The sequence below is a fragment of the Sebastes fasciatus genome, chromosome 3, assembly GCF_043250625.1.
Source record: "Sebastes fasciatus isolate fSebFas1 chromosome 3, fSebFas1.pri, whole genome shotgun sequence".
Classification (NCBI taxonomy): Eukaryota; Metazoa; Chordata; class Actinopteri; order Perciformes; family Sebastidae; genus Sebastes; species Sebastes fasciatus.
The window spans coordinates 18,320,622-18,346,237 of NC_133797.1; the positions used below are offsets into that span (position 1 = coordinate 18,320,622).

Sequence of the window (25,616 nt, forward strand, 5' to 3'; positions counted from 1 at the left end):
CTGACTTGACTATGTCTTGCCCCAAAACTGCATGTGATTATCATAAAGTGGGCATGTCTGTAAAGGGGAGACTCGTGGGTACTCATAGAACCCATTTACATTCACATATCTTGAGGTCAGAGGTCAAGGAACCCTTTGAAAATGGACAAGCCAGTATTTCCTCGCCAACATTTTGCACACGTTTGGAGCATTCTTTAGTGATCTTCGTGACAAGCTACACGGTTGGCACCAATGGATTCCTTAGATTTTCTAGTTTCATATGATGCCAGTATCTTCACTCTAGCTTTAAAACTGAATGAAAAATAGCAAGTCGCGTTAATGCATTAAAGAAATTAGTGTCACTAATGCACTAACGCGTTATTATCACGTTTACTTTGACAGCTCTAGTAAAGATACAGTATAGAGTAATGTCTAACTGAGCAGCTAATGTGCGAATGTGTGTTTTGTGTTAACTTTGACAGCCCTTCTTATTTGATAAAACAGATGTTGACAAACTGCATAATTTGCAGTTGAAAAAAGGTAATAAATTGCAATATATCTTAACGCAATACTCAGCATTTTGCAAAATGTTTAAAATCGCAATAAGATTGTATCGTGACTTAAGTCTTGTGATAATATCGTATCTTAGAGACTCTGGTAATTCCCACCCCTAATAACATGTTTAACCTGAGGCTAAATCTGACTCACTTATTTCTGGGATTATTGCATAGCCCCTTCATGTCTCAGCCTGACATGCAGTATATATTGATAGTTTATGGAAGGCTGCTGATTTAATCCCTGAACCCAGCAGGCTGAATGTGTATGAAAGGTTAAAGAGCAGTGCTTCTCCCCTCCCTCATTTTCACCACTGTGGTGCTCTTGGGCCGACCCATAACCCCAAGTGCTTAACCCTTAACTGCACCAATGGAGCTTCAGAGGGCAACAGATCAGACTATCAGACTTATGCAGCAGGTGGCTCTGGCTAAGGAGGTCGAGTGGGTCATACATTAATCGCAGGGTAGGTGGTTTGATCCCATTCAGCAAGATTGTGAATCAGTTGCTCCTGATGGTCAGGGCTGGTGAATGAGAGGCAAATTGAAAAGCACTTTCCGCGTTAAACTAGTAAAGCACTATATACGGTGTGTGTCCTTTCACACAGTCCGGTCCCTGTTCACACTGACTTTTTACAAACGAACCAGAGCAGCAAACATTATGTTATATAGACTGACAGGTGACTCGTTGATTAGACAGTTTTGGCGATTTTTATCCTGCATCATCAGGACCCACGCGGAGAAATCAAATTGTGGTGAGTGATAGAAGTTTATGTAGCACTTTAACGCTCCCAGATGACGTATAGTCCGAATGTCAGGGAGCGCAAGAACAAATGTATGATCGGCTCACTGTGGGGTCGTTGTCACACACTTTTTAATGGAGTTAATGAACTGACAAAGTACACAGAGTTGGATCAAGCACAGCAGTTTTAACAACTTTTGACCTATTAATTAGGAAAAATACACGCACTCACGTACTTATATACATGGCCTTAAATACAGATCAATAAGATCTCTTCCTGAACAGATTTCACGATCAGCAGGATGGATTTATTAGTAGTTTAGCTTTTGAAATCTTGCTAAAATCACATATCTGCGATCAAAATATCCTGTGGTTGGTTCATTTGCTTTCACACCACAAACGAACCCCAACAGAGTCTGGTTGGAAGCGATTGAAAGCTTTCACACCAGCACAAATGAACCGTACTAACCGGGCAAACGGACCAGAGTTTGTTTTAACCGAACCAAACAGGTTAGGTATGAAAGCACCCTTAGTGCAGTATCATTTACTGTGGTTGTACTGGGCAGCTTACAGGTGTGAAAGTGTGTTATAGTGTAACATTCAAGGAAAGCACTACTTCCAGTTAACACAATAAATAAATAACGGTTGTTCAAAGATAGATATGTATTGATTGTCTATGAGGCACTTTAATATACTGTGTTGACATAACACTAATTTGACAAGAAAGTATGCATCCATTAGCATGGCACGCATCCATTACAGCAGTAGACCTGACACTAAAATAGAGGAAAATGGTTTTATACTGCTCAAAGCCAAAGTAAAAGTACCATTAAACTTTCTGCCTGGCAAGACTGCCAGCGAACAAGAAAGAGAGAGGTCACTAGCTTAACTAATTTTAGTATTGCCGACTTGAACAGCAGTACTTTTCAGCACTTGTGACATTGGCTGACATTGCCACAGTGATGGTGAGGGAAGCAAAGTGGCCATCAGACAAGAGACAGTCCTTATCTGAGGACTCTTACTCTCGTAGGTTATCACTGCTCAGCTGTCCACCCAATCACTACCAAGACCTTTCTTGGATATCTCTGAGATTGCTTCTTGTAAAAGTGTGTTTCCGTGTTACTGTGTGTGTGTGTGTGTGTGTGTGTGTGTGTGTGTGTGTGCCCTCTCTCACTGTGTGCTCTGTCTGCTTCCACCCCCCCCCCCTCTCTTTCTGGCAGTAAACGCGTGCACTTACAGAAAATTCCCACCACACTGACACTCATCCAGCTAAAAGCAAGTGGCTATGCCAAAAATATGTCAAGTCACCGCCTTTTACACATCATGATTATTGACAGGGCAGGATTAACTGAGGCTGGGATTCTCCATACTTCAGCAGTTCATAATTGGAGCGACAATTCACCACGGAACGGTGGCTGCTCAAACTGCCTCCTGAGATGTAGCTAATATCTGCCAGTCAAATAGTTCTCAATTAACAAGAGAATCTGCAACGATCACAACAATGCAACGTTATATATATATGGTATGGAGTGACTGAAAGCTAACACAATGTCAAATCACTTTATATCTGTACAAGAGTTGTTTTTCACTTTAGCATTTAAATGTATGTGGGATTTGAAAACTCAAATCAAAACAGACAACGGAAAATATGAATGTTCAATTCAATATATCTAACCGAAGGATGCTAGAGTAAATCACCTAGTTGTATTTTCTGTCGAACACATCAATGTTTTTCCAATAAATGAAATAGATATAGACTGTGCTAGCCCAGCTCATTCTCATTCCCAGGGCGTCATACAACCTTTAATTTTATCAGTGTGTGTGTGTGTGTGTGTGTACAGTATGGTATGTGTGTGTAACAAGGGGGCCAGCAATTTGAGTGAAACTGTGATCAGTTCTTTCTCCATTGCCCTCTGAATGAAAGACATTGTACTCTATCCTTTTAGTGCAGATAGTGTATGTGTGTGTGTGTGTGTGTGTGTGCATGTGTATGTGTGTGTGTGTGTGTTTATCAGGCTGTTTGTGGCGGCCAGAGGAAGAAATGGCCATTATAGTAACACAGTAAAATCCCCTCTGCTTGTGTTTTATTTGATTGAATACATTTTATGGCGGCTTTATGGAAATGACCGGACATGCGCCATTTTCCTGTTTCACTCAGATGAGGTCTTTTGTTTGTCACACTACGGTGCGCATCACAGAAACCAATCAAAATCTGTCCCCGTGGCCAGTAATAAGAATGCAAACTGAAAACTGCATTACATGTTCATCCCAGATTGCAGAGAGCAAAGGCGGGATAAATGAGGCTGTGATTAGAGAGAAGAGCTCTTCCAGAGGCAGCTGTCCTATCGCTTTATACCACGAGAACACTCAGTAATAGGTTCGCACTGACAACAAACCACAGGTCTGTCATTAGCAGGGTGTCTTTGAGCCTCTTCACAGAGGTAAGTGAGCACAAACGTGATGCACCAAACACAAACAAATAATCTTATTTACCTCTTTCACATGCTTTTAACTCCAGGCTTTCTATTTACAGTATTTTACCTCTAAGAAGAGCCTTGACTGACTGGCTACTGAAATTTAATCCAAGAGCCCTAAATGGTTCGTCTGACCAAAAAAAGCTGTTCTATAAAAACTTACTGAAAAAAAATCAATGTGCTTCACTCTAGCCTGTATTTAAAATGTAATTATAATTGTGTGCTTTCTACCATGACAGGCAGAGATGGTTTTCTCTCGTTCCTCATTTAAACTATTTTCGAGACAAGATGCAGCAAATTAGTTAGACTTTGAATCCTCTTTCTTTCAGTCATTATGCTCAAAGATTTGGCTGAGCTTATGATAAAATTGAGTGATTTCTGTGAAGTATACCTCTTTTCAGCCGGAGTGAATATTTCTTGATTCAGTGATCAGAATGGGAGCTGAAAGGGAATTTTATTGCTCCTGGGAGCAATTCAAAGCGCAGTTGCAGGTAAGACATCAGTGACAAAGTAAGGCTAGCCTGTCATCCTTTGACAACTAGAGCTTGAAGGGGGGATCACTTACACCTGAGAGATATCTAACCCGGTTGTACTCCTTCTCACACCTCCACTCCCTCACTTATCGTTCCCTCAGCCCTGTGCATGTTCTGAAATATTCATGACCATGCAGCCACTGTCATCTTAGAATATCTAAATGGGGAGCCCAAGGCAGAAGGAAATCATCCTACTATGAAATTCTCCGGTCCTCGACGAATGTTAAAGCAGCCATCTATAAAGCTCGCTCCATCAGTTCCCTCTCCCAGCACCGTTACAATTTCCTCCCTTTTTTATTTCCACCGCAAAACTCTTATGGTGAAGAGACATGGCATATCACATAAAATGGCAAATTTGCAAAGTTTTTTTTTTTTTTTTTAATCCATATTCAGTGGTTGCCATATGTGCTATCTGCTCTCCATTGCAGTGAATCAGCTCATGGCACAACATCTGCTACTGGAGCTGAAAGTGATATGTAAAACTTTTTGACAGCTGATTTGTAAAACACATATACACACGCAAACACAGTAAATTGCCCCCATGCTCGCTCACTCTCTCGCTCCTGCTCGCTCTCAAAAAAAAAAAAAAAAAAAAAAAAAGCAAAATTAAATGACTGAGCCTTGGCTGAGTGATTCCCGATCTGCCACTTAAGCGGCTGGGGGCTGACGCATTGTGCCAGCTCATGTTCAGGGTCATGCCTGTGTCACTTAAAGACTCTCTAATGAGACCCAGACAAGCACACTGTGCCCAGCCGAGCGGAGATGAAAATCTAAAAGCCAACCAGAGCAGTGGTGCCTGAAAAAAATAAAAAGTATTGCAAGGCCACTACATGACGTCAACTAAGAGAAAGGGAGTTGGAGTTCTGTGTATTCTTTTTTTTAAAGGACCAGCGAGTAACAATTAGGTGTGAAAACAAAGACAACTGCACATGGCTGTTGTCACACGATATCCAAACCCCGGTCTCCTGGGTAAAACCCTGTGTTTTGTGTCCCATCCATCATCCCTGACCTCAACCCAATATGGATTTTAACACTGTCTTTATTAGAGCGCCTGACTGTCGCTTCTGCTCCTGTCAGAATTACTACGTTCACTAGAGGTTGTTGTCGTTTCTTTCGGTGATCTACCATGTGAATAGATGATAACACCTACTAGTGGGTGTAGCGGGCCCCTAATGACTCATATCTGTGGTGCTTATAAGCGACCGATAATGCCTATTTAATGGCTTGATAACAGTCTAATCGGTTGGGAGATGAGTGAAGAGTTCTAAAGACTCAACAGGACCTGCCCTGTTAGGCTGTTGGTTCAGCCTTAAGCTCTTAAAGCCAAGCTTGAGTGAAATGCTGTGTTGTGTATCAGTGATATTCTTGACAGACTGACAGGAGCTACTGAGAAATATCACTCACAGAGAGACAGAGTGAGGGACAGGATGAAAGACAGAGAGACGGTCAAAATCCCAACTTCTGGAGCAGTTAATAAAATATTTGTTCCGGTACATTATAGTACCCTTAGAAGGCACCTACTTGGGAAAATTGCCTGTTTTTTTTAATGTAGCTGCTCTTATAAACTTGAATTTCGGTGGTAAATATTTTACCAGGCATCAGTAAAATATCTTTATATCCAGGCATTAGCTTGCTGTTTAGTAAAACCTCTGGTGGCAACGCTCCACACAACACAAGAACTATCCCTAGCAAGGAGGTGGGGGATGAATGGAGAATTTATACAGTGTTGAGCTCACATGGGTGTTGTTCATCATGAATATTCAATACACACCTTAGAATAAACTATTGTGTTCCCATTTCAAGCAAATTCCATCTGGGATTATGTTTCAAGGCTAAATTCAAAGAGGCAAACAGCTAGACACACAAGTTAAAGGTGCTCTATACGATATTCAGAGCATTAATATAAGAGCAAACAACTATTGGCTATGTAACGATATAGAGGAGTACCTGAGCAGAGAATGAAGTCACTTTTCCTCTGTGTGTGTTGTAATCTGAGTTTCTCTGGGCTCTGTAGACATAGCCGGGCCGTCGCAGTGCCTTTTAGTGCAAGTTTGTGCATGTGAGCATGCCCCACTGGCTAGCTCACGGCCGCCTCTCTGCACTGCTTTTATAAGGCGGTTACAGCTGATGACACTGTCCCGGCCGACGGCGTAGTCGCGGAAGCACAGCACCCATCCTCCGGTTCCCCCTCAGGTTAACAATATTATATCTGTCAGCACTGTCGCATTTAGCACCTTTAATGCCATTCCACAAAAATGAAAGTAAATGGTATTCTACATGATAAACCTCAAATAAAAGTTAAGGTAAACTGATTGTAAGTATTGTACAAGTAAGAACAGAAGTTTTGGCTATGCAATTCCCATATTATGTTGTTTTATACAAAAATACAACATTTTAAACATTTAGTTTCTCAAACTGCAACAATATGTGTGTTATCGAACAACTTCCAAGAATTGGTGAATGATCTAAACACGTCCTTAAATTAGTTGAAACTGGGTGCAAGCACAGCATCAAACTCAGGTGACATGCTCAGAACCAATTATTGCACAACGGTATCCTGGCACAACACGGCACTATCCGGAAAAGAAGCTGCAGCAGGGTGAATACATTACTAGTTGGACGGATATATTATCAGCAGGTGGAGTTTTTATTAGCCTCAAACCAGCTCCCCTCTTTCCTTTTATTACCAGGAGACAGGAGCCTAGGCCCATTTCTCTGAGGAGAATACTCGTACCTCTCCAGGAGGTGCAGAGTCGCATGGCAAAAATATACATTGTTCCAAATGCTAAAATATATTATATATTATATATATATTGCACAACAAATGTGTATGCTAGGCCAGATGACGTCTCTGTTTCAGATGAAGTTATACGTCTCAGGAGTCAGAAATTGCATGAAAAGTTATTTTAGAAGACAGAGCCTCCGCAGGAAGCTTCAACTACATAACCTATAGGACAATAACATGTTTACATTTATTATGGTCTATTGCTTATATGTTTTTATTTAAAAGCTTCCATTGAGTAAATCATATGAGCGCGTTCTGTAGAAAAAGCAAAAATCTGGGTGTTTACGTGACTGCATAAACTGACAGCTACCCACAATAATCCCGCTGACACGAATGAAAATGCACGAATGAAAATGTTATTTCAATTATCCAGAGGAAATGGTGTTTGGAGTTGCTTCAAGGAAATAATGTCCCCAGATGTTTGATGAAGCTCTTGAAGATGCTTCCTGTATTCCAAATCATTTCACTGTATAAACACAGACTATGTGCAGAGTTGTGTACCAGTCTAGCGTTTAGAAAAACACAGACCCCCGTCTTCGTATTTTAGCACAGCTCGGTGTGATATCTGAAGATTAAAGCAATGAATGAAGGCAGTCAGACTGTTTGACCTGTGCATAACAACAACCACCCCGTCGTTGGGTTTGCAAAAAGAAAACTGTCTCAGCAGGTGGAAAAGCAAAAGAGTTTCAGGCCAAAATAAACAACAAATTGCACCAACCACCCACCGTGGCGCAAGATGATTAGTTTCAACTTTCAAGCTACAAAACAACTTAAGAACTTAAACAATTTCTGAGTGCGAATAAAAATGACAGTACACTACAAGATGTTTCTGAAAACATTTGAGGTGAGAAATAGTCATTACATTAACAGAATATTGATTTATATTTAATCAGCGCTCCCTTGTTTGACCGTTTGATCGGAGTTTGCGAGTGATTTACAGCTGACTCCGTTGAATGAACAGCCAATAGGAACGCTTTCTTTCTGAAATGACCTGTGATTAGCCAAAGCTTCCCGTCACGGGCTGGATTTTCTAAAGCCTGAAAACAGAGCCATGATGAGGTGCAGAAGTCTAGTTATCTCTCAGAACACTTGAATTACAATATGCTGAAAGGTTATTATGGAATTTTTTCCCCAATGACGCCTAAAAAACGCCAACTGCAGGTTTAATGTGATACATTTGCAAATACTAACCACTGCAATGATGGAGTCCTTACTCATCATAAAGCTCATGAATGTTTCATAGCAAGTTATGCCAAATTAAGATCTTGGCACCCAGGGTTGAGTGGGGTGCTTGATTAGGATCATGCATACTCCCACACTGGAGAGCCTGTTATAAAGTCTGTTTAAAACGTCTAAATCAGAGGGCCCGGCCCATTCAGGATTCTATGTCTGCCTCTCTTTGCCATTCCCACTGATGTGCCGGCTGGTTTTCCCACGGGTTCAACGCTAAAGGACGCGCTGCCATGCTCAGATGCTCATCGAAGGCTGCACACCCTTTTTTCCTTCAAAACTCAAGGCTAAGGTCCTGGTCTCAAATGAAGGATTACCAAGATAGCACTATAATTCACTGCCTCCGAAATCTGTAGGACAAATATAAACATAATGAGATTCGGCTGCAGATTTCTCGCAGCTTTTCATGTCCATCCTCTGTAAACTTTAAAGCCCAGTGCTGCACAAACCAACACATGTGGGGTGACTGCTTCACGGCTGGCTCTGAACACATTCTCATTATCATCTCTCGCTCACACTCATGCATATTAGATTTTTCAACATGCAAACAAATGCACGGAAACACAACAACTGTTTACTCACTGAGTCCTGGCCCTTGTCCTTTGCATCATACACAGTTAGCTTGACTAGTGTCTCCGGGCTAGCAGGATACTCTGAAGGGAAGGTCACCCCCGTCAGAAACAGCGGGTCTTTGTTCGCCTGTCAGAGAGAGGGACAACACAGAAACAGGGTGAGACGTGTGTGTGGTGGTGTGTACCCTTATATGCACATTTGTACTGCAACACACATGTTCCAAAGAAAAACGGCAGGAAGCCGAGGGGATAAAAGGAGGGAGGGAGACTTGGGTGGGTAAATGAGCCAACAGCTGGGGCTCAGTCTGTCGTTCTCCTCCTCCTCCCGGCGGTTCTCCCCACTCCTCTCGCCTCCCCTGCTGCCTCTCCTGGGCACAAAGCAGGAGAAGATAGAGCTCTCCCTGGTGGGTCTACCTGGAGCTCTGGCATAACTACAGTCTCCCAACTGAGACTGCCGCCCAGGAGCAACAAGTGTTGACAGGTGGGCTGGCACAATGACAGGGTGGCAATGGGATTAAACCAGTGTCCACAGCAGCCAGTGTCAGGTCTTCACACATACCAGGGGGCTGCATGGCATTAGCTGATATTCACTCACAACCACTCATAACCTTTAAATTTCATGCCTTGTGAACTGCAGGGCTTGTTTTACCATGTCCTTACTATCACTGTAAAAAATGTCTTAACAAGGCTGTTACTGGTATTACTTTAGTTTTAAAACCCTCTCTAAGACCACTGCAGTGCCGGCAGAGTGAGGACCTGTATGTCACTTGTTTTACCTGTACAGTTTCACCTGTTGGAAGAGAGAGCATCATGAAATAAGACAGGTTTCTCTGCCAGTATCTAGATCAGGCCTATTCAATTACTTTTTTTGAAAAGAAGAGATTTGAAAAACAGTGAAGTGCCAAGGGGCCGCACATTTACATTTCCTATCTGATCTGCAAAGCTGGGAATTTAAATGTGAAAACAATACACTTTTTTAATCTTGGTAGATTATCGTTTTTATAGACACAACATTGCATTTAACATATTTCAATATTCTGTTTGACTCAATTCCCTCTGCTTAAACAGCCGGGGTTAAAACTCTTTTAACAAAATAAGTATTTCTGTGCTTAACAAGAAGGAATGGGCTAATGAGCCTACTAATAAAATGATGATCTTCTAAACCAGTAAACACATATAACCTTGGTGTTTTATTAGCAGTTTATTTAAATAAAAACACAATGATATTGGTTTTAACAGTCCGTAACGGCATAAATAGTGTGAGTGGTAACGTTGATGAACGTGAATAAACTCTCTTATTGGAAGAAATTATAATCAAAAAATGTATATATTTTTCACATCTATAAATGATCAACTGGTGTTTTGAAAAGATAAGTTACGACTTTAAGTGTAGTTAGGGATTCAGCTGGCTCAGGTGCACCTTAGATCAATTATGGCCTTGATACAATTCTAGCCTTTTTCAGGTCACCTCTCTCACCATAATTATTTTCTTTGAATTTAATCTCAATGGACGAAATGTCCTCCAAAATAAAGCCTTTTTTAAAAGTGTGTATAGAATCTGCAATATATCTTAATCTAAGTGAATTGTATTGCACTGGGAACTGAGGGGCTTTCCTGGGAAGACTCAAGGATTGTTTGGCCATTTAGTGTTGTTGTCTACTTGAACCAATTCAAAGCACTTTGTGTTTACACTGGGGGCTTCCTCTTCCTCTGCTCCGCTCTGATGGGCGTCTCTAGAACGCAACCCTCTGGGACAGTGTGGGGACAGGCTGGGGAGCAGTAATGAGACTGGCAGACATGTATGAATGTTTGGTCACACCCTTGAGTTTAAAAAAAAAAAAAAAAACATCAGCAAAGAAACGAAGGCTGGTCAGTGAGGTTGAAATCAATCATAAATATCTTATTATGTGACAAATGTAGGCAAAAGTGTAATATTCCAACTGGAGTGCAGAGTCATGTATTGTGTTTCACTGCATTTTGTTACATAAAACTCTTAAAACATGCAAAACAAAAACACATTTTGTTAGTTAGTTGTTAGTTCTTCGCTAAATGTTTTTGTAAAATGATATATCATTAAAATGTAATTTATCTCAAAGTCCATAAACAATAACTCTGACTCATTGCACAAACTTTAAACATTAGAAGAGATTAAGTTATATGCACAACACTTGATCCACCTAATCGCAACACCATATGTTAATTTGTGGTTTATAGTCAGTGCGCTTTATTAGTCTTGCCTAAACAATGGCAGATTATTGCATCAAAAAGCCTGAACATTGTGTCAGTTTGTTATTTATAGACAAAGCAAATGCTAAATGAATGTTAAGTTAGCATAATTGAAGCCAGTGTCCAAAATTAGCACGCGCTACTCGCCAAATAGTAAAAATCTACATTCGCAGATAAAATAAATGAAATAGGCCTACTTACCAACAAACTCTCATCACTACAACACATAAGTTGATTGACCACGTTTTGTTTGCATCAACTGCAACGTATGACCGTCAATAATTGTATCGCAATTCTTTGATTGACCCTCGCTGTCACTCGTCACTATGGTTACGCTTACTGGCTCGATTACCAGTACCACTGGTACCACAGAGGAGAATTTGGCTCTAACCACAAAGAGAGTGCATGTGGCGGGACACATTGTCGGAGTAGATCAAACTAAAAGGAAAAATGAAGAGCATGGAGGAAGTGCGGTTAACAGAACATTTACCGAGAAGTGGAGCTTCGCAGATAAGGGGGTGAGGAGCAGGAAAAATACCAATAAAATGAGCTACAATGTTTGCCGCAGGTACTCGACAAACAGGACCTGCTTGTTTGTTATGTTATGCAGTTTTATTGTCGGTTGAAAAACATTTTGGCAAGCGAATTTTTTCAGTTTACCAGCCATTGGCAGATAGACCAAAAGGTTAATTTTGGACACTGACTGCAGCTCAGGTTAGACTGACACCAACAAGCCTCTAGTCTTTGGCTACAATAAGGTCTGTCAAGAGGATTGGGAGCCAAAGCATGAAGCGCCCTAAAAACAGCAGCGTACTTAATACATACACACACACGCGGAGGGAACACATAGACACACACCACCTCACCGCACTACTAACCCCGCTGATCCTTCAGGAATCTTCCATGCGCTGACGGAAGGGAAATAAAACAAGTCTATCGCTTCTTGTTTCAGCCTCTCTAGACATGGTAATACCAGTCCTGATGCCCGGTGCCATTTTGCCGCCCGGCCATGAAGCCTTGTGGTTTGTGTTCACTAACGTCCTAAACACACGGCCCGATTCAGCACAGCGGGTACAGACACAGTGGAACCAGTGCGCTGCTTTGAGCGCAGTGCAAAGCTGGATATATATCAGTACTGTACACTAACAAAAAGACAGTCAGAGCCATTATACTTAGGAATGTGCAGGTACACACACACACACACACACACACACACACACACACATAAGCCCTTCCACTTGCCTCACTGGCACAGTGAATAGGCCTCATTCAGACTTACCAGCATGGTTGGCAGCCTCAGCTGCGGCTGAATCTTCTTAGCGCTACTGATGGGCTGAGATGAGCTAAAGTGGTAAGCCTGTCTCCATTTACACAGAGAAGTAAGCCAGTCTGTCATACAAGTGGTCAACATATGCTATGGGAGACAGCTGCCCCACTCTTGTCTTTTTGTTTGGGTTGCAAACCTCAGTGGAATGGCCAATTTAGGCCATTAGAGGGTGTGTGTGATTGTGTGTGATTGGGCTGAGGAGGTGGAGGGGGTATGAGTATTCTGGCCTGAGTCTCACTACACTGGAGGTTTTGACTACTCATAACTACACACACACACACACAAACAAACAGACTAGACTTTTTGGACTTGTTCCAGGCAGGGGTTTTTCGCTTGACTAGCATGACATCAAAGGCTGTTTTATCCCTTTGGCTTTGAATGACGTCAAATCCCCTCAAGTACCACCACCCCCTGGACCCACTGCCCATGTTTTTAGGAATGGGATTTTCCTACGAGATACTAGATAGCATTTCTGTGTTCCAGCTTCAAATACAATTTGTTGAAGACATTCCCTATTGCACTGTAAAGAGATTTAGAGGGCTTTAGATTTTCTACTTAAGTTGTCACTGGTCCTCTCTGTTTTACCATCAGTAGATTAAGATGCAGCACCCGCATTGAGACATACACTCGCTCTGTGGAGATAACAAAAAAAAGGGTCTGCCTTTTATGGAAGTACAGCACAGTGTGGTCCCAATTCCATACTAGGGCTGTGTATTGGCAAGAATCTGGCGATGCGCTACGTATGATGACGTATGATCATGACACAGGGGTAACGATTCAATATATTATAATATATTGCAATACTAGAAGCAAGGCAATATATTGGGAATGTTTAAATCTAATTTGTATAAAGAACGCACCACCATATGTATAAAATCAGAGTAAACTTTTTTATACAATCAGAACAGTGGGATCAGTACTTGCATTTATCACAGTCCCTGTAACATCCAACATCATAGCACTACTTTGAAGGGGGCACATACACTGAGAGGGCACATCTCTTTGCAAATGAAATGAAGTATTGACTGCATGTAAACTATTAATTAAAAATCGTTAGTGTTTTTGAGAATCAATACCGTATCACAAAGCATAATATCGCGATACTCAATATTTATAATAATTCAATATTTTCGTACCCCCGCTTTCTATACCATACAGTGAATTAATACTATTGAGTATATACTAGTGTATGTGCTAATGTTCATAATGTGCTATTTGGGAAATTACTATACAAGAAATGAATGTACTTTACAGTTTTGTAATAATAGGACATGAAACAAGGCCTACACCAGTTTCAACTTATGAACTGAAAAGCTATTTGGTTTTGCCAGTCATCGGTTATCAGTCATTATGTGTTGAAACTACTGAACTCAGTGTCAGGAGGGGCGAGTCAGAGTACAGCCTAACTTCTCCTCAGGAGAAACTACCCAAACGGTAAGAAATGTAGCCCAAATTATCTCAAGCCGTCCAAAACAATTTTTACCCGCTCAGTTAGGCAACATTAAACCTTCAACCTGATACATTTTTTAACCTTTTCCATTTCTGTTACGTGCAAATAAACAAACTGACAATTTCACATTTGAAAACTTGTAACTGTCTCTCAAATATTTTTTTCCCCAGCAGTAAGTAGCTAACTCATTTCTGCTGTGTGTGTATTGTCAAACATGTTCTCATCCCAACTGACGTTTTGTCAGACCCCTCTGCGTCACTTTTTCGTTGCTCTAATCACATGCTTAATGTTGTGAATTAAACAAAAACACTTTCTTAGGTTTAGGCAACAAAACCACTTTGTTAAGGATATGAAAAAACAACATGGTTGGCCTTAAAATTACTAAGTCTATACAGTGAAAATGTGACTTGACATTGTGAACACAGGACACAAACGAACAGTTGATAGTAAAGTGAAAGTGAAACGTAACGCACGGGACATGAACAGCGGTCTCCTGGATGAAAGCTTTGTGTTTGTTGGACCCATCCACCTCCCCTCCCGCCTGCCCGGTGTGTCTCTATTACTCTTTAAACTATATCACCACAGCAATTCCCCTGAGCGTTTATCGTTGCCACGGATGGGTTTACATTGTAGTTAACAGAAAGCCTGGTGCGTCTCCTACCAGCGCTAAAGGGTGTATTGTGCAGCGGTATGGAACGCTGACGGGCGTGATAAAGCATCGGTTTTTGGCGCCCTGAGAATGAGAACGGGCTGGCATTGTCGGCAACTTTCAACAGACACCATATATTAAATAGGAAAGCATATTAATATTTAAGTATTCTTTATTTTTTCATTTTTTCTAGTCTGATCCCACTACTTATAATAGAGTAACACATTGTTTTATGTTTTGGTACAGTAGCAGTTAGTAATTTAATAGATATTTAGAGGCAGTGTATTGTATAACACTGAGAGGTAATTTATTTAAACTAAAGAGAAGTAAAGTCCAGATCCAACGTGATTAAATGCTATCCTATTCTTTTTATCTGACCCCTGTCTGGTGATTCATGGGTGCGACTACAGAGGGCTTGTTCCATCATTTATCTTCTAAATTAAACCCTTATATCATATACCGTTGGTTACTGATAATACACCCATCATCACATGAGCACGACTAATGCTGAAGCTTTCATGCAACCAAGACTCCAATCAGTGTCCAGCAAAGCCGGCGGCAGCTGTTGAGAGCCGGCATCCCGGGAATGTGACAAACGGGAGAAACACAAGTGGCAGTTGGGCCGTCTTCAGATTCATTATACACACACAGTGGGGCTCCACAGTACACACACATACACACACACACACACAAACACACACACACACAGTTCCACCTTTGGCCACACAGGTTAATGAACATCTGCTGCTGTGCATGTATGAGTGGGGAACCCCACTGGTTACCAATGTCCTGACAAGTGACCTCTGTTCCTCTAAACAACACACTTACTCTTCATTCAAAGAGGATTTCAAAGTCACACTGAATGTTTGCAATGTTGTGCTGCTTCTGAGTCAAAATAACTAATATTATTGATCGGATTGATCTGATTTCCATGTGACGTGCTAAATATACTGGTGTATGTTATAGCAGGTATCTTCACTTATATTACTCTATCCAGACTAATAAAATGAATATAAGGCAGAGAGAACTCCTCCGACTATCTTAAACACCTCTTATGAGGCTGCAAACCTCTCTTTAAAAACAGACTTGTAAAATCGCACAGAACATGCACACATACCCGTTTTTTGTGAAGGCGAAAGCAGTCCATATCCTCAGATCCTACTCCAAAATCCTGAACATTACAGCCATGAAATCAGAACTCCAGCGGCACTCAGAGTGTCTGCAGAGCTGGCTGAGCCAGCATACAGTATCCTACCACATCCTGTGTTTTTACACACACATGCTCAAACACACACACACACTGCTGCTCCCTTGACAGGACTGAGGGGAAAAGCAGTTGAAATGCGGTCTTTGAAAGAGACGGTTATGCTCATTTAGCTTTACTGGATTAGCAGGAAAATAATATGCGTCAGGAAACTTTGCCTCCGGATGAGGAGAGAAAAAAAATGTGTGTGTGTGTGTGTGTGTATATGTGTGTGTAAGTGGGTGTTCCATAGTGGGGCAGGGGGCAGCTGTTGCCGCCCCAAAAAACACTTGTGTGACTGTTGTTAATAAAAGAAGCATTTAAAAGAGGTTAAAGACCGCAAAACACTCTCGCTGTATGGAACTCTCACATAAAGACACCCACAAACACATACTGTACATATTGAGAGCCGAAACTGATTGAGAGCCACACAGCAACTCTTTCAGATGTCTGGACTGTCACAATAAATAGAAAGTTACAGCTCATTGTCTGTTCCAGTTCGATGAGTCGAATGGTTAAAAAAGAGGTTGAGGAAAAGGAGACAGAGATGGAGAGAACACCAACCAGGAGCCAGTGACCCAGAGACACAGCAGAACAACAAACATCAAAGGTCGGAGAGAGGCAGGGAGAGGATGGTGCATGTGTGTGCCTGTACAGGTGTGTGTGTGTGTGTGTGTGTGTGTGTGTGTGTGTGTGCGGACTTACCTCCACTATCTCTGTGCAGGCATGAGAGACGAGGTGCTGCTTGTGGGGATCTATGACAGCCACCTGGACCAAAGCGTTGGGCTTCCTGTCACTGCCTGAGGCCACCAGATCATTACAGGCTACAGAGAGGGAGAGACGATGGAGGGAGGAGAGGATGGGAGCAGGAAGGAGAAGAGGAGGAAAATCAAGATGAGAGGGGGAGATAACCCTTCACGATAACACACGAGTGACACAAATCACACGACGCTGAGTCTCAAATGGAGAGTGTGACGATAACTGTGAAAGAAACAAAGTAAATAAACATAAAAGAAAAAGAAGAATGGCTAACGTAGAGGATTAATAAATATCTCCTGTCAGATTACATGTCACATGCCAAAGTGCTAAAGAGCTGCATCACAAAGGAGATAGATCTGCTGTCCTCACTTCTCTGAGGCCTCTCCCCAAAACACAATAAAGGTTTGAGGAAATAAATAAAATATATATATATATATATACATACATTGAGATATAAAATTGTTGTCTCAGCAGTTGATTAAAATGGCAGTAGAATTTCCCTCTGGCGGTGAGATATCAGTTTTATTAGGGCTTTCATTTCCAACAACAAAAGCAGCTTGTCACTCAGCAGCCCCGCTGGCTTCCAAGGACAGGAAAGACTTTGAATCCCACAATTCCTTTATAGGAAACCGACGCTTCCTGGTTACGCATAGAAACTCCCCCCAACAAGATAACACACGTTGATCCCATCACAGCGAAACTGATGCATTTTTCCTTGATAAATGCTTCGTCAAAAAAGAACAAATCAGTTTCATCTGTCCTGAACCTCGTGCAGGAAAAATGCTAATTTCTGTGATTACTTTTTAAGATGTGACTCTTCTGTTCACATCTGCAGTCTATAGAAGCCCTATAAAAACATCCAGGCTGATACCAAGTAAATTACACCACATGGCTCTGAATTTATGTATTAATGAACATTTGTATACACTCGAGTACAGTAATGACAAATTTGTGTTCAGTAACCTCCTTGGATCCCATCCAGGAGCTGTATTTTATACCCAGCACAATTCTGGCATGTAAACAGCAATTGATCTGCTCGCAATGCCTGGTCAGTTTCACACATTACTCTGCACATAAGTCTGGATAATATTACTCAGTGGGTGAAATTCCATTAGAAAAAACAGTAAGGGTAGAAGATTGCTTCTTTGTTTGCCGCTCCATCTTCATGGGCTTGATTTTAATGTTTGAGCAACTGAACAGCAACTGGAGATGAAAAGGGTTCTTGTGGGAGGAATTTTAAGGGTGTGAAAAGCAAGAATAAAGTTGCAGAAAGAAGGGAAAGGATCAAAAGCGGGGCATCAAAAAAATGTAGATGTTTCAATTCTCAGGTTTAGAGGTGGTTTTATGTGACTCTCTCTGATGTGTTAGGTAAAGAGATGAGAAAAACTACATGGTGAAGTGTTTATTTTCCAATGTGCACCTGGAGAAACGGATCATTTCAACTGGCACCTTTATTGCAAGTAGGCCTGTCACAATAACTACTTTTCTTGGACCATATATTGTCCCAGAAATAATTGCGATAGCCGATATTGTCATTTGAAGACCATTTCACGACAGTGATAAAATGAGAATATAATAGCATAATAATACAAGTACATCCTTTCAAAGGGCAATGCGATGGACTTTGATTCCTAAGAATATTCAGACATTTGACTTGAAATATGAAAATATATTAAAATATTCTAAATAAATAAAACAAAACCACACAACCAAAACAATAATTAAAATGGATTCTCAGGGTCTGTTGACAGAGAACAATGTGTTATTGTTGTTCTTACTGTTTATTCATGTTGCCAAAAATGTTGGTGACATTCTTATGTAAAACACATTCATATATCGTACGATAAGTCAATATCGTAAAAATGACAGAGGTCAAGTCCATATATCTTACGATAAGACGATAACGCAAAAATGATCGAGGTCATCTCCATATATCATACAATAAATCGATAAAATAAAACAATGATCGAGGTCAAGTTCATAAATTGTACAATAACTCGATAACGTAAAAATTATCAAGGTCATGTTCATATATCGTACAATAAGTTGCTAACATAAAAATGATCGAGGTCATGTCCATATATTGTACGATAAGTCGTAACTTAAAACAATGATCAAGGTCAAGTTCATATATCGTACGATAAGTCAATAACGTAAAAATGATCGAGGTCCTGTCCATATCTCTTACGATAAGTCGATAATGTAAAAACGATCATGGTCATGTCCATATATGGTACGATAAGTCGATAACGTAAAAATTATATAGGTCATGTCCATATATGGTACGATATGTCGATAATGATCGAGGATATGGCTATATATCGTACAATAAGGCGATTAAGTAAAATGATCACGGTAATATCCATATATCGTACAATAAGGCGATTACATACAAAAATGATCAAGGTCAAGTCCATATATCGTAGGATAAGTCAATAACGTAAATATTATCTAGGTCATGTCCATATATCGTACGATAAGTCAATACCGTAAAAATTGTCAAGGTAATGTCCATATATCGTACAATAAGTCAACAATGCAGAAATGATTGAGCTCAAGTCCATATATAGTACGATAATCCAACATACTGTATGTCATCAATAGGTGACAGGCCTGATTGCAATACATACATTACGCAGCATAAGGCTTCTTTTGTACACACACACACGCACAAACCCGCAGTGATAGTCATATTGTTAAATTAAACATTTTCCAGCAGCACTGGTATGCTGATTGTACTGTCAAGGTGACTATCCTTGGCTTTTTTTTAACAACACCAACACAAACAAAGCAGGGATTTAATGAGTATTTGTCACACACGTGTCTGCAAGAAAGCAGAGGAATAAAAGAGGACGCTTTCAGCATGCAAAATTCAAAGCATTTTTTGTAATGTGCGACTTTACTATTCCTTTTCAACCTATCTTTTGTGAATCTGAACACACTTCACCAAATACAACAGAGAAATATTTGGTTGAAGGTTGGCTGACTGTAAAATATTCAAAAGGGTTCAATTAAAGAGAGTGTTTGTACAGTCATTCATAAAACATATTGACAGCTGTGTGGAATTGTGTTATGTTTCACAGAGAACAAATCTTTAAATTTAGATGAAGTAAACTGAGACTTTAGCTTTGAAACTGAACAAACATCAAACACAAACTAACAAGTCAAGAGGGCATCAGTGGATATGAAACAGACCTTGAGTGGTTGAATAACTATGCTGAATTGATTCCTTTCATTAATCTGGATCTAAAGCAGATAGCGAGTCTGGAAAGACTGTGTAATGGATACTGATATAAAATCCCATTTATTACACCCAAACCATGTGACAACTGCATTAGACTAAACCCCATTCGCCAATTCTCCGGGGTATGTCTCGTCATGAGACCCACTTAAGAGTATTCAAAATACATCATCTCATTTTGTGATATTAAATTGAAAAGTGCTTTATTGGAGCCATTAACAACTATCTCTACATTCTCGAGCCGACACAGTCTCAGTTTTGTCTGAAAATTGGTAAAAGAGTCCGGGAGAAAGGAGCACCGCCACAGCAGGGGAGCACAGAGTGAATCATGAAGGGAATAACTCGCTTTAAATGGACTTCAGTGCATGCAGCCATTACAAGGCAAAGCTAGAACATGCATTACTGATGCTGTTCTGCTACTGATATAAAAAGAGGGGAACTCTGTTGGAAGAAGCCCATTTGTTAACCAGACTATAGTTTAGGTATTGTAGGTTTATACATTTTATGGATTTATTGCCTGTATAAGCAATTTTACAGGAAAAATAAAAGTACTTCAGTACTTTGTCATACTGTAAAGATTATGATCCATTAGATTTGACATCCAGGGTTTCTGTAACAAGATTGAAAACCCTCGGATAATTGGAATAGTGGCCATCTCATCTGTGTGATGTTACCTCGGATGCCCCGGCTTTAATGCAGCATGACTGCACCTTGTAAGATTTAAAACCACTCAAAGTCCTCAGAATTGGGATTAAGAAGCATTGATCTACATCTCATGTTTTCCCACAAAACCAGAGGAGGTAATGAAAGAGAATAAATTAAACATGGACAAGGTTGACATGATCCGGGGTCTCAATTTCAGTGTGTGAGTGTGGTTGTAAATTTATGTGTATATAGTATACAGTATATCTCCTATAGCATGTTTAACAACTGGGTGAGTTTAGCTGCAATAAATGACCGGTGGATTCACACAATACAGCCTACGACTTCTTTGCTCACGGGTCTTAATTTTGTTAACGAAAACTTTGACGAAATATGCTCGTCAATGACTTTTTTCTATAACTAAGACCAGACGATGACGAGACGCCACTGACTTCCTTAAAGGGACTATTTGTAACTTTCAGAAATGCTTCTTAACAGCGACACCTGTGGCCGTGAAATCAACGAAAGTCAGCGTCGAGCTCGCGCTTGCTCGCTCTAAATATACCTGAACGAGCATCGCTCAAAACAGTGAGGCGACACACGTCAGCTAAAACCACAATATCACTCTATATTTCAGCTGCTTGGCAGTAATGTTAGCTGACCAGACGAAGGTCTCTCCATGAACATGATTTAGATCTGATCTTAGTGTTGGCTTTTCCTGCATCAGCGCAGGCTGATGCAGCGGAGCTCTCCAGCGTGTCTCTCTGCTCTCTCCGCCCGCAGACGGAAAGAGCAGGGAGACACCGGCACCGGCACCCGGTCGGTAACGAGACGGTAACGTTACTCGCTGAGGAGCTCCGTCACTTCACAAGACACGGGAAACCTCTGTTGGTCTGGAGGAGCTGCAGCATTTATTTCTGCACAAACGTCCCCTGTACATTCACTAGATATTCTCAGAGCTAAACTAACTCTTCTGCAGTGTGGAGTGAACGCACGTTCACGTCTAGAGGTAGAGCGAGCTGAGAACGCGCGCTCTGTCTGAGTGAAGGCAGGCAGGCAGAGGAGGAGAGGCAGCGGCCACACGGGAACGCGCATATGCGAACGCGCATGTGTGGCGACCCGCTACATTTATATGCTTAAAAAGTTACAAATAGTCCCTTTAAATACTAACGGTGAAAAAATAAAAAAGACAAGACTAAGATGTAGTTTTAAAAATAAAAAAAACTTTTACCAAAATCTCTCTTTATTTACGTCACCTTCCACCTTTTCTGCATCACTCAGTCCGTCTCTGTCCTTCTTGTCTCAATCCTCAGTCTTGAAGTGTGCTACTCCATCTTCAACCGCTTACCCGGGGTCGGGTCGCGGGGGCAACAGCTCCAGCAGGGAACCCCAAACTTCCCTTTCCCGGGCCACATTAACCAAGAAGTATGCTACTATAATACATAAAGCTGGTGGGAGGGTTCGGGTTGATTAATGCATATTTTTGCTGTTGTGCCGTGCGACTGAACAGTTCATCACTAATGAGCACAGAGAGTCTGCCATCCAGCTGCCGTCTCTGAGCAGCTGTCAATCACTCGCGAACTCCAATCAAACGGTCAAACTAGGCAGCGCTGATCAAATATGAATCAATATTCTGTTACTTTAATGCCTATTTCTCATCTAAAAAAATGTTTTCAGAAACATCTTGTAGTGTACTGTTTAGTTGTGAAATGAGAAAGTTTGTGACCTGCCAGCCATGTTGAGAACAGTTGAGGAAATACCAAGCACCGCCTACCAGCCGGAGCGCAGCCAATAGGAACGCTTTCTCTGAAAGGACCTGTGATTGGCTGAAATAAAAAAAAATTTTAAAGCCTGAAAACAGAGCCATGAGGAGGTGCATAAGCTTAGTTATCTCAGAACACTTGAATTACAATATGCTGAAAGGTTATTATGGAAATTTTGCCCAATGAAAAATATTCTGCCTACTGCAGTTTTAAAGACTGACTTGAGGAAAAACCAAGACAACAAACATGTTTACGACTTGTAATAGTACGAAAGCAGCTATTGGGAAAGGCTATAAGACACTTGTAGAATATTTTGCAGTGCAGCAGAGCTTGCATATATTATCTCTTAGGGGCTATTCTGATTCCACATTCCTTTTCTCTCTTCAGGATGCTGGTGCCAGGTCTTTTGGACTCACATTAAAGGAGGTCTCACATTTGCCTGTGCAGGAGGAAGGCTGAAGCAGAGGAGTTTGTTTGTGTGCAGGCACAAACCAAAACTAAGTAATGAAAAATGCATTTATTGGCACTGATATTCATGCAAAAAGCATCTGTGTGCCTGTGATTGGGGCGGTCTGTTGTTGTCAACACCGAAACGGTTGGCGGACTTGCACAGACACACTGAACATATCAGCACATACAATTGAAGTATGAGTTGTATGCAATGACACACACACACAAACATAGTCGCTAGAAGCCACAAAGGTTTCCTAAAAGCTTGATCTTTTTTCTTTCGGTCTGTTTCATCATACCATCACCTCCTATCATCCAATTTGTTGCTCTCCCTTTCTCTAAATTACATAGGCTCTCTATTCTTGACATTATTCTATCATTATTTTCCTTTTTTTTTTACACACAAGACCTAAGATGGGATACTGCAGATAAGCTGCTGACTGTCCCCATCAGTCACCTCGGTGGACGTATATTTGACTGTCCTGAGGGATCTTCCCTACCCCGCTGCACAGTTAACCACAACCAGACCGGTGATTGAAATGGGACTGGGTGCCCAGCCATGCATCACCAGACTGGCTCTCTTACAGGGATGTGACACTTGGACTGACCCTCTAAGGTTAGAGCTATTGTGATGCTGGGTGGGGGTGGCAGGAAAGGGAAATAAAGAGGGCGACAGAGGGAAAGGACAAGAGAGTCCCTTAGAGAGGCGTTTCGAGTTGGAAGGAAGGAAGCCTGAGTGAGAGCGGAGATAATGAGGGAGTGACATGGAGGAGGAAAGAGGAGCGTGGTTTTTTAAAGTGAGAGAGATTCAAATAATGGATTGAGCGTAGGAAAGAGTGCCTTAAAGAACATTTGTAGATTTTTTTTGGTGATTTATTAGTGAATTAAATGCCTCGGCTTAGGTGAGAATTAATTCAACGATGACTTGCGATTTTAGTCAAGTGACCTGACTACCAAAGTATACTGAGACGTATTCCTAAATTACCATAACAATTGAGCAATTGGAGTAATAACGTTTGCCCATCCTTGGAGGCTTCAATTACTATGCCGTATTTATTTTGTGTGATTGGAGTATGCCGAGCTCTTTCAAGATGAATTTGCTGGAAATGAGTTTTAATGCAGCGGGCCTCTGAGACCCCCACAATGAATCTAAATTCCATTTAATCGTGAGGGGAGCCCTGGGAGTTACCACAGGAGACGGGAATATATGCTCATCTCCAGAAGACGCTTATTCATCATGATAATTATTTCAACGCTTCAATTAATTTGACATCTATATTTGCATGTGCCGCCATTTGCACACCTGTTTGCCAGCGGGTCTGGGGAAAACTGAGGGAAAATAGGGGGGCTGTCGTGTTGTGATAAATATGTCCTTCACCTGCTGCACGGCGCTGCTTATCACTCATGTCAATTTATAAGATATTGACAAGCATATTATGTCCTTTATTATAATGCCTGTAATTTGTCGTTTCGTATGTAAATGGAGCCTGTTTTAAAATGAATTGTGTATCATTCAATGTGCATTTGTCAAGATGACATTCACAGCAAATTTTGCATCTGTTACTATTGCATATTTAAGCAAAAAATACAATTTTCAGGGGATTTCTTTGTATTTGAGCTGAAGTGTTACAAGACAGACGGTTTAAAAAGACATCGTCAATATTCAAACACTGTTGAAGAGTATTAAAAATTCATTTTGGAAAAAAGAAAATCTCTTTAAAACTCCAGTGTTTCATGACTCTAAAGAACCAAGACCAATACTTGAAAAAGAACAAAAGACTTCTGCAAGAGTCTTTGTAGAAATACAAAGTCCGCTTTTGCTTTTACTGTGGTTAATCACCGCACAGAATTGACCTGATATTCAACATGTCACGTCCGTCATTTACACTGACACTCTGATAAAGGAACAAAATACTTAAAAGGAGAGACAAGTGTATGAGATAATTAAGATTTAAATATGCTACTGCTAAGTTCTTTTCAGTGTGGGCATTAGTGTATGAATGTGACACTGCCAACACACCTGTATGAAGCACGATTTACTGAACTTTGAGTTTCTCACTTTCCCAGTACTGCTGCATTTGCCTCCCCTAAAACAGACCTGTGTTCCCCTGATAGCAATCTAAGAGCACGTTTTTGAAGCAAAGCAAGATGAATAATTAACTATTAGTTTCATTAATATTTCCTCTCATCCAAGGGTTGAAATATAAATGGAATAATTCTCCTACCGACTGTCTCCACTAAAGCATCGTTTTAAATGCCATGGTTGTGGTATTTGAAGTAACAGAAGAGTGCACAACATTTACATTTCTCTGGTGAGCTTGTTTGTTTATATTTTACATTTTGGGTAGAGAAGATACTTCACATTAGATTTTTATGACACAGTGTCAAAGCAGAGGCAAACACCAACAAACAAATCTCCTCATTATTTTTGGTTTGAAAGATAAGCCCTACTGTAAGATGCAGTAGTAAAATCCAACAAGTGATGAGCCTGACAAGAAGTTGACCACTACTGTATCTGTGCAGAAGTCAGGAGAAAAAGTTTCTCAGTCTGTGTTTATCGTCCATGTAAGCTGAGAGGTTTTACTATATAGTTTGCTCTTTAATAACTGGTCATATTGTTGAGCTGTAATCAATGACTTTGAAATTATTGCATTGACCGCAGCAAAGACCACAGAATGTTCTGCTGACAGAATAAATGCATGTGTTTGTTTTAAAGAGGCACTCAAATGATTTACTATTATACTTCCATATAATTGGGGGACACAAGAGACGGATTGAAAAAAAGAACGATGCTGAGACGTCCTGACTTTTAGTCTGTACTTTGGGTCAGGCTCCGAAGATCCTAGATTTCTCCGAACGCAATTTTTCACACTTTAAGGCCTTTACGCAGCGTGACGAATAAGCAACACGAAAATGCTAAATGCTCGCCCGCGAATATTACATATCTAGGGCTTTTATTGTGAAAGGTAAGAACGAAAGGAATGGATCTGGTCTGGGCTG

General features: G+C 40.8%; 1 protein-coding gene across 1 annotated transcript in view; it reads right to left on the reverse strand.

Moving 5' to 3' along the window:
• inpp4b (inositol polyphosphate-4-phosphatase type II B) overlaps positions 1-25,616 on the reverse strand; it is a 288,174-nt gene that overhangs the window by 131,516 nt on the left and 131,042 nt on the right. Inside the window, exons 5-6 of the mRNA XM_074629389.1 lie at positions 16,467-16,585; positions 8,877-8,993 (exon numbers count right to left, since the gene is read on the reverse strand). Coding sequence (XP_074485490.1) covers positions 8,877-8,993; positions 16,467-16,585 — 236 coding nt within the window. The remainder of the gene's footprint in view (positions 1-8,876; positions 8,994-16,466; positions 16,586-25,616) is intronic.